Source organism: Zingiber officinale, chromosome 3A, assembly GCF_018446385.1.
Source record: "Zingiber officinale cultivar Zhangliang chromosome 3A, Zo_v1.1, whole genome shotgun sequence".
Classification (NCBI taxonomy): Eukaryota; Viridiplantae; Streptophyta; class Magnoliopsida; order Zingiberales; family Zingiberaceae; genus Zingiber; species Zingiber officinale.
Genome location: NC_055990.1, coordinates 101,691,943 through 101,702,066, shown reverse-complemented (window position 1 = coordinate 101,702,066; position 10,124 = coordinate 101,691,943). Strand labels below are relative to the sequence as shown.

General features: G+C 38.1%; 1 protein-coding gene across 2 annotated transcripts; it reads left to right on the top strand.

Annotated features, from left to right (window-relative positions):
• Positions 1 to 4,737: 4,737 nt before the first annotated feature.
• LOC122052179 (short-chain dehydrogenase TIC 32 B, chloroplastic-like) lies at positions 4,738 to 7,263 on the top strand. 2 transcript variants are annotated; one of them, XM_042613584.1, is made up of 9 exons: positions 4,738 to 5,004; positions 5,098 to 5,236; positions 5,466 to 5,697; positions 5,782 to 5,861; positions 5,980 to 6,133; positions 6,227 to 6,305; positions 6,482 to 6,566; positions 6,665 to 6,711; positions 6,920 to 7,263. In XM_042613584.1, exons 2-9 carry the CDS (start codon positions 5,119 to 5,121, stop codon positions 7,082 to 7,084), a joined length of 960 nt encoding a protein of 319 aa, XP_042469518.1. In that variant the 5' UTR covers positions 4,738 to 5,004; positions 5,098 to 5,118; the 3' UTR covers positions 7,085 to 7,263. The 2 variants fall into 2 exon arrangements, with proteins under 2 accessions (XP_042469518.1, XP_042469519.1); XM_042613585.1 differs by lacking the exon at positions 4,738 to 5,004 and having other exon boundaries at positions 5,049 to 5,236.
• Positions 7,264 to 10,124: the final 2,861 nt, after the last annotated feature.

Here is a 10,124-nt window from a genome sequence, read left to right as displayed (position 1 = left end):
CTTAGAGAAAGTTGTGGGCCTAAACTATACTTGTTTTATGCTTCCTCATGATGTATGATTTTCTATACAATGTTAGATTGAATTTCCATGTCTTAAGTTGCATGAAAAACCTAGAAACCTTACCTTTAGGTTTCGGCCAAGGTTGAATTAGAGGCTTAGAGAAAGTTGTGGACCTAAACTATACTTGTTTATGCTTCCTCATGATGTATGATTTTCTATACAATGTTAGATTGAATTTCCATGTCTTAAGTTGCATGAAAAACCTAGAAACCTTACCTTTAGGTTTCGGCCAAGGTTGAATTAGAAGCTTAGAGAAAGTTGTGGACCTAAACTATACTTGTTTTATGCTTCCTCATGATGTATGATTTTCTATACAATGTTAGATTGAATTTCCATGTCTTAAGTTGCATGAAAAACCTAGAAACCTTACCTTTAGGTTTCGGCCAAGGTTGAATTAGAGGCTTAGAGAAAGTTGTAGTCCTAAACTATACTTGTTTATGCTTCCTTATGATGTATGATTTCCTATGCAATGTTAGGTTAAATTTCCATGGCTTATGTTGCATGAAAAACCTAGAAATACCACCTTGAGGTTTCGAGCAAGGTTGAATATTAGAGTTAGAACCTCACTTATGGTTACCAAAGGACTCACTTGCTATGCTATGTAGGTTGCAAAAGTTTCATGCTTTAAATTGATTAAAGGAAAATTTTAAAACATGCCTTCATGTTTCGGCCAAGATAAGAAGAATGAGGTTAAGAAGCTACCTAGGGTTCCTAAGGTCTTACATGTTATGATTAATGATTATGAGGACTTAGGTAGTTGATTTCATGTCTCCATGTTGTTTGAAAATCTATGATGTATGTTTATATGTTTCAGCCAAGCATGATTTAGGGCTTGTAAGAAGTTTCAAAAACCTTAATTATGCATGATGTTGACTCTTATGATATGATATGAATTTTTATGTCACCATGTTAATTGATATGTGCACTTCATGTTATCATGTTATATTTTTATGATATGCTATATGTTATGATATGAATTTTTATGTCACCATGTTAATTGATATGTGCACTTGGTGCCATCATGCTATGTTTATGCAAGGCTTATGTAAGATGAAAAGCCTAAGAGATGTTTCCCTTAAGTTGGGATCAAGAGCACTCTTCATGATATGACAAGAACATGAAATGTTATGATATGACAAGAACATGATATGTTATGATATGACATGATATGACATGCTATTTTACTTTGTATGACTTGTACCAATGGTGGGCTCCACAAGCGCCCCTAGGTCGATGGTCTATGAAACGGGCCTAGTAAAAAGGGATGGGCTCCTAAGTTGCCCCTAGGTCGATGGTCTATGAAACGGGCCTAGTTCCTAATATGTTCAAGATTAGCTACCTTGGATATATTTAGGATGCGCACATTTATGTATATATGTGGTACAAGCCGGGCCCTCGTGTTGAGATTATGTTTAAGTATGTATATGATATATGTTTTCAAAAGGACATCTTGCATATACTCATTTCATGATACATGTTTTCAAAAGAACATCTTGCATCTACAAGTTCATGTTATATGGTTTCCTTTATGCTTCTTTAAGATGCTCTTGAAATATGTCTATGATGCTTATATGATCATGTTATGCTCTCACATGTTATGATATGATTTTATGCTCTCACATGATATGATATGATTTTATGCTCTCACATGATATGATATGACTTATTGTTTATGCTCTCACATGATATGATATGACTTTATGTTATGCTCTCACATGTTATGTTATGATTTACCAAATAAACATGTTATCACTTTATGTTCGTGCATGAATCATGGTTTTGTGAGTAGGAAAGGGACTTACTAAGCCTAGGCTTATAGTTTTTATGTTTCCTTGTACTGCAGAAAAAGGAAAGGAATGGCTAAACTAAGAGGAGCAGTAGGAAGGGTAACAGTGTGTGTGGCAGTGGCACAGTGGAAGAAAACTGCTATATATTTTTATGTTCTAAGTTTGCATATGAACCATGTGTTGTCTTTATTCTTTGATAGTACTTTAACTAGTATGGATAGTTATGCACTTATGTTCTTCATGTTTCATGCTAGTATGCTTATGATATCATGAATCATGTTTCAAGTAGTTGGTATTAATTAAGTTGTATGCATGAATACTAGTATGTCCACATGTTCAGTATGATAAGCATGATGATTAGTGTAGAAAAAAAAATTAAATAACTGTTTCCACTGCCATGATTCTATGTGTATGCACGTATGTAAGTAAGTAACCCCGTCCCTCCTTAAGCAGTGGGAGGGCGGGCGTTACACGAGCGGTGTTGAATTCCTCAAGTTGGGCTATTGATCACTGAGAATAGAAAACTAGGAGGTACCAAGACTTGATCTTGTATTAATAGTGCTTGAGAAAAAATATGTTTACGACTCGAATGGTGTTGCACTAATTTCGAGTAAAAATCGAACGAGAAAGAATTATTTAAAGAGATAACTTTACCAATTCAAATAAGGTACAAAAAACTGAAATTCGGGGGAAAAAATAAAACAATTCCCCCAGCTTGATTGGTGGTTGCACTAATTCTGAGCAGAACTGGCTCTGAAACCACTTATTGGATCGAGACGCACGTGAGAGGGGGGGCGAATCACGTGATTTTTTTAAAACTTTTCTTTTGGTTTTGAATCAAAGTATGTGCAGCGGAAACAAGAACAGAAAATAGAAAAGTAAAATACATGGTTTAGTTTTACTTGGTTCGGAGCTTTTAGCGACTCCTACTCCAAGACCCAGGTCCCGCAGATCTATCGATGGCTAATCTACTAAAAACCTCTTCCAGAACTGCCGGAAGAGGTGATTGAATACAAAAAGAGTCGGAAGAGTGTAACAAGCTACACTTTTCGTTTGAAGTAATTAAGAATAAAAATTAACATTTTGTTACAAAACACTTTCTGTAGGCAGTCAGATCGAGCTCGGTATTTGGATGGCTTCTCGATGGTAGTCGGGAGTAGCAGAGTCGTAGCAAGGTAGCAGCAGGAAGCTGGAGCAGTCGGAAAGCCAATCGGATGCGTAGAAGCTCCTGTAGAAGTTGATGATGAAAACTTGGTTGAGATCCCCTTTTATGGAGGGTGGAAGGTGCCTTCCACAGCCTTAATGACGCCTTCCATAGGCAAAATCCTATATCAAAATCGCTAGTCATTATCTACTATGAGGTCTGAATTTTATCCATTGGAAGACATCTTCTATAGCACTGAATGAACCTTCTATGAACAGTACGAAGGAGCCTTCCAATTCTTGAAGGCGTCTCAGGTACTGTTCACTCGAACCCTTTTTGCTCCTTTTGCCCTGCAAGTTAGGTTAGTTTAACATGACATATCTAACCTATAAAATAAAGTTAATTTATAACTTAGACCCTATCCTTCAAACCAGGATCTGGTCATGGTCTTAATTTAAGTTTTTGAAATGATCCTAAATTGAACTGACGCCTACTATCCCCTGAACCAGGACGCGTTCTCACTTAGTCACTCTCCTCCAGTAAGTTACCTTCACTTACTGTGTGTCAAGTTTCCTCCTTGACGTCAATCTGACCCACCAGGTCTTCCTATCGGAATCACACATCTAAACTTCACCACTCGGGAATCGTACATCCCGACTGGACTTCTTGTTTGGTGTCAGATCCTCTTGACCTATCAAGTTAGTCAATCCTGCACACTCGGTAATAAGGTTAGATCATGATAACACATAACTTAACTCATTTGTCATTTATCAAAATTTGAATTAGACCATTAGTACAAATTACACCAATAGGTTCATATATTAGAAAACACATGATCTAACTTTAATCTTTTTTCATATATCAAAACTTGAGTTTGTTATTAGTGCTGACTACACTAGCATTATTACGGTAGTTCAAACGAGTTGGGTCAACATGTTAAGTTAGTTCGAGTTAGTTTGAGCTGTTGAGCTAGGTTGACCCGTTGAACTAATATGACCGGTTGACATCCCGAGCTGGTCCAACCTAGTCTAATCTGCCAAGCTAGGTTGACAAGCTGAGCTAGTCCGAGCTAAGCCGCCCTATTGAGCTGTGTCGACCTATTGAGTTAGTTTGAACTACCATGCTTTGCTGAAGTATCATTTTACTTCGAGTCAAATCACTAGGCTAAGCCCTTCAGTCTGACCGAGCTCTTTTAGCCCGGATTGATATACCACAAGCAGACATGAACTATGATCTCCATTTTTCCATAATATCTTCCCTATTTTACCATGATCACCACTGATATTTTATCATCACGTATTTATAAATATTTATGTATATGTTCCGCGAAGGGCTCTCTCGACTTTTCAGTTTTTTCTCTTTTTCTTTTTTTATTTTTTATATTCGGGCACGCAAATTAATCTATAGAAGTCTAATTAAAAACAAAGGAAGACAACTTCATCAATTTTGTAACGGCTTGGATGAGGTGACTTATTTTTATCGCATTATAATTATTTTAAGACTTTTGCAGAAAGATTCCTTCCAATAATGTGCTCATTTTGATTAAATAATATTTCACGAGGACCACGGGCCATTATAATATTACTAGTTGTCCGTTCCATCCGCCCAGAACCAAACAATTTATATCTGCTCCGGTTCGATCAACTTAAACCGATTCAAATCCGATTCAAAATATCAGTTCGTTTCGGTTCGATATTTCAAATCTAGATCGAATAGCCCGTTAGACCGTCAGCGCGCCGCGCAGCGTTATTAGGCGAACGGGCGCGGTGTTGTCTAGGTGCGAAGTCGTCGGCCAATTAATGCTGACGTGACCGTCCGTCGTCGGAGACGGTGGACGCGTACCGGGAGAAGAAGCTTCTAACGATTTCATCGATTCGCGACACCTGGGCACCTTCTAGAAGCTTCCATTGCTTCGTCTCCCCCATCCGCATAGAGTAAACCGCACCTTTCCACCGCCGTGACAACCAGCGCCTCCGCACGACTTTGATTCTGCAAATCCCGCTCCCTTGCCAGGTGTAATCTCCTATAAATGCCGTCTCCCTTCCTCCACCTTCTTCTCGTCTCCACTCTCAACGCTAACCCTCCCCCGCTTTCCGTGATCTCTAGTGCTCTCTCTTCTCCGGCGAAATGGGATACTTCCGAGAAGCCACTGGCATCCCCGGGCCAAGCGGCTTCGGATCGGCTTCCACCGCTGAGCAAGTCACCGAAGGCATCGACGCAGCCGGCCTCACCGTCATCATAACCGGTACTTTCTCCTTCCTCTTCGCTCTCTTGCGTTGTTTTAGGTCTGGGGAAATCGCTCTCCAGATTTAATCGATCTCTTTTCTGCAATGATCTGAGTTGTTCGACCACTTAATCTTCTTCGTTGTGTTACTTCAACTTTTGGGACATTTTGATGAGTTATTCACTTCGATTTTGAGCATCTGGATCTGTTGTAGCAGTAGATCTATAATGAGAGCGTTATTGTGGTACAGGGGGAAGCAGTGGGATTGGAGCGGAGACTGCAAGAGTGATGGCCCTCAGAGGTGCTCATGTCATCATTGGTGCTAGGAACACGGAGGCTGCCGAAAGTGTGAAGCAGAGTATTCTACAGAACACTCCATCTGCCAGAATTGACACTATACACCTCGAACTTAGCTCACAGAAGTCCGTGCGAGACTTTTCTGACAGATTTCTTTCGATGAATCTACCTCTCAATATCTTGATGTAAGCACATGATTCTCATGTTTAAGCATCGCGCGTTTCTCATATGATTTTCGCCGAAATCTCACGAGTTCGATTTATTTTCAGAAACAATGCTGGTGTTATGTACTGCCCATTCAAGCTTTCAGAGGACGGGATAGAGATGCAGTTTGCTACGAATCATATCGGTACGTGTCTTTAGCTTTTCAAGTATCTTGCATTTGTAGATCAATGTGACTTTTGCTAGATTTCTATGTTTGATTTTATTTTTACATGCGATATGGCTGACTCTTCTCTTGATTCCAGGTCACTTTTTGTTGACAAATCTTCTGCTTCCAAAGATTAAAAGCACAGCAGAGAAAACAGGGATTGAAGGTCGTATCGTGAACTTATCTTCTGCAGCTCACCTCACAACATATAGAGGTGGAATAAGATTCAACAAAATCAACGACAAGGCTGCGTAAGTTGCCATCGATTCACTCCTATTCACAAAGAGTATCGATTCTTCGATTTGGCTGAATGATCCCAATTTTTCTTCTATTTCTCTTTACAGATACAATGATAAATTGGCATATGGACAGTCCAAATTGGCAAACATATTGCACGCTAATGAGCTCGCTAGGCGCTTAAAGGTATTCCCGTCTTCTCTAGTCTGTTTTCATTACTTATCAAAATAATGCTGCATTCTCATCCTATAAACGCAAAGACATAGCAAAACTACAACAGTTTAACAAAATTTATATATATCATCTACAATTACATATCTTCCGAGCAATTCACAACTTCAAAACACTTTCATGTTCAACAGGAAGAGGGCGTCAATGTTACGGCAAATTCTGTTCATCCTGGACTTATTAAGACGAACTTGGGGAGACACGCAACTATCTTTGTTGGTATGCTCCTCAAACCTACAAACCAATAGTTTTATAACTTTGCACTGAAAATTTGTAAAGGCCAAAAACTCAGATTCGGAAATTTCTTTCGCTTGCAGCCGTGCTAAGAGCTACAACTTGCGTATTGTGGAAGAGTATTCCTCAGGTTCGTTATTCTTTGTGTCATTTTTAAATGAGTGGAATATAAACAAAGAGAAGATTTTAATTACATTCAAATTATAGGAATTTTTTAGGAAATAATTAATTTATTTGAAACACATTTCCTTAAATTAAATTGGAATAATAGAATATAAAAATAATTCAATAAACGAGGTCGGTTATATTGTGCATGCGTCTCATTGCGGACCTTACAGGGAGCAGCGACTACCTGCTACGTCGCATTGCATCCGAGTGTGAAGGGAATCAGCGGGAAATACTTTGCTGACTGCAACATCGAGAAGACAACTGCCAACGGTCGAAATGAGACATTAGCAAGAAAGCTTTGGGAGTACAGCGAGACGCTCATTAAATCAACTTAGCTAAATCGCTATGTAGTAGTTTGGATCGTAATGGAGGAATGCTTTATTTATGTGTTAGTTGATATTTGAGTTTTGGGACAACAGTTACTCTGTTGATACCGTTGTATGGTGTGGACTTTCGACCCCGTGTTGTCCTACTATTTTTTATTTAGTATCTCTTTATCAACGTTTATAGCCAATCTTGTTCTCATAATTTGTAGGACTTCATAGACAGCAACTTTAGTGCAAGATTATTCGAATTTAGTCCTTTTCATGGCCAACAAATAAATGAGAACTCAGAATCCCTATGGGTGTACATTAAGATGTAACTTTCAAATAGATGTATATTTTAAAAGTCCCTTTTAAAAATGAGAAATTATTATTAAAAATGAGAATTCTAAAGCATAAGAACTCTAAACATGAAAATAAATCTAGCATAAGGATCTAGTAGCAGCGATAATACGATAAAAATTAAATACAAAAATAGACGATGGAACTTGAATATAACAAAAAATCATCGTCCATAAGTATTGTCTATGAAATTTGAAAATTTTACGAGAAGCAGAAGAAGAGCAAGGGGTTGGTCTTCCATTGGAGTTAGGTGACAACATCCTAATCTCTTTGATAATGATCAACGTAAAATTTGTAGATTACTAATTCAACAGGGGATCATGTCTTATATATGATGGATCCATTTTCGTTATCAGTCTATCATTAATAAAGGTGCGGATTAACAAGTTCCGTACATGTAAACCCTAAATCCTATAATACAAATATAATAACCATATTAATTAAATCACAAAATGAATTTATTTCTCAATTGCATGAACCCGTATGTTACAAAAATAGCATATTAACCTATCAAACATTGATTAAATCCGACATCAAATATATATAAATTTTGAAAATTGATTTTTAGATAAAAATCCAAAAGGTAAGAATCATTATTAAAAAAAAAACATTGATCGGCCGAGAGGGTCATAGTAATCACGATCAAGTAATTTCGGTTAGCTAGATGCAAGTTGGGTACGTGGATCTTTAACAACTCTGTTTTTAGTAGGCCGACTTCCTTCCGGTTGGATCTCTTTCAGGTCGGGCTTCCTCATGGCTTTCTTTAGGTCAGACTTCTTTCAGGTCGATTGTTATTAGAATGACTTTTCAAGAGGTCGACTTTCTTAGGAGGTCAGCTTCTATTTGCCAAGCAACATAGAAATCTTCAGACAGAGATCTTTAAATAAAAAGTGAAAGGGTGACCTTGGCCGCACATCTTCCCTCTCTACCAAATGACACACTCTTTGGTGATCGACACCTCAATAACCACCTCATCAAATCAGAATTTCGGATTGAAGCGCAACAAACTTAGATGTAACTCGGACGAACTTGACTTGAGGTCTTCTAACTACGGCAAAGTATCTTCGATTGTCTGGATACAAGTTGGGTCAATCTTTGCCAGGTCTTTCTTGAATAGGCCAACTTCCTTCATATTGAGCTTCTTTTAGGTCGGGCGTTTTTAGGACAACTGTTGTTAGAATGACTTCTCAAGATGTCGACCTTCTCAGGAGGTCGACTTTGATTACCAAGCACCACAAGAATCTCGATCTCATAATTTGTAGGACTTGATAGACAAGTTAACAACTTTAGTGCAAGATTATTCGAATTTACTCTTTTCATGGACAACAAATAAATGAGAACTAATACTCCTGTCGCTGTATATTAAGATTTAAATTTTTAATGCGAGGAATATTTTAAAAAGTCGACTTTTAAATGTTGGGAATTATTATTTTTCTAATTGCATGAATTTTAAAATATAAGAACTCAAAAAATGAAAATAAATCTAGCGAAAATCTAGTTACATCGATAATACAATAAAAATTGAATACAGGAATAGACGATGAACAGCTGAATAATCATTATCTGTAAACGTCATCCATAAAATTCGAAAATTCTACTGGCAGAAGAAGCAGAGGTAGGAATTGGTCTTCTGTAGCAATTAGATTGACGATTTTGTAGTCTCTTCACTCATGGAGGCGTAGAGATCTATCAGATTTCTAATAAAACAGAGACCACGCTGTATATATCGTGACCCGTATTAGTTATCAGTCCATCATTAATAACGATACGAGTTAACGGATTATATATATACAAATCATACGTCTAATAATACAAATCTAATAATCATTAATTAGTTCCTATGGGATGTCCAATTAACTGAGCCTACAGATAAGGGACATGGTCTCAGAAATTTTTTTTATCTCGCCCCTAATAATTTAACGGTCAACTATAAACTAATCTCATAATTTATCTTCTGGATAATTTTAATTTAGAAACGAACTAGGAGATACTTAAAATGAATATAATCAATCTTTACTACAATTAATTAGATTGGATTTATTCCTCATCAACATAAAATCATATGTTATAAAATAACATGTTAATCTATTAAATCCAACCTTAAATATATATAAATTTTGAAAATCAATTTTTAAGTAGCTATAAACTGTACTTTAAGTTTAATAGATATTTTTTTTTAAAAAAAAAACTTAAATTATAAATGATCCGGTGGTAAAAGCCCGGGACCCCCTAACGAGGGGTCAATGCCACGTGGAGGTCAAAGGGCCAGGTGGTCCGTCGAAGAAGGATGAGCCGACTGGACGCATGAAAAAAGGGCAGGCCGATCGGCCTGCCCGTAAACGTCTGATAGTGAAAGACGCCCTGACAGGGGTCAGGGTTCCGACGCTCAATGAAACAGTAAATAATGACCGAGCGGAAGGCCTAGGAGAAGGCAGGACATAATGGGCGCGCCGGCCGGCTGGCGCGGGGAATTAGGACCATCCGGACGACGCTCTTCGCGCCGGTCGGCCGGACGGACGTCCCGGCCGGGCGGTGGGTGAAGGATAGGAACATCTTCTGACAGCCGTCAAGTCCTATGGGTAGGCCATACTCTAAGTCTGACAACAAGGTGTTCTGTTGTCCCATCGAAGACATGATTGAACTGTAGCAGTATGGTGTCAGGTAAGCTCTCTGACAGGTACATACCGAGGTATGGGCTGCGGACACGTAT

Bases quoted from the DNA above. Each gene is read 5' to 3' on its own strand.
- LOC122052179 (XM_042613584.1), top strand. From the start codon at position 5,119: ATGGGATACTTCCGAGAAGCCACTGGCATCCCCGGGCCAAGCGGCTTC. The intron at 6,567-6,664 runs GTATGCTCCTCA...TTTCGCTTGCAG, and splicing joins ACACGCAACTATCTTTGTTG to CCGTGCTAAGAGCTACAACT. The intron at 6,712-6,919 runs GTTCGTTATTCT...CGGACCTTACAG, and splicing joins TGTGGAAGAGTATTCCTCAG to GGAGCAGCGACTACCTGCTA.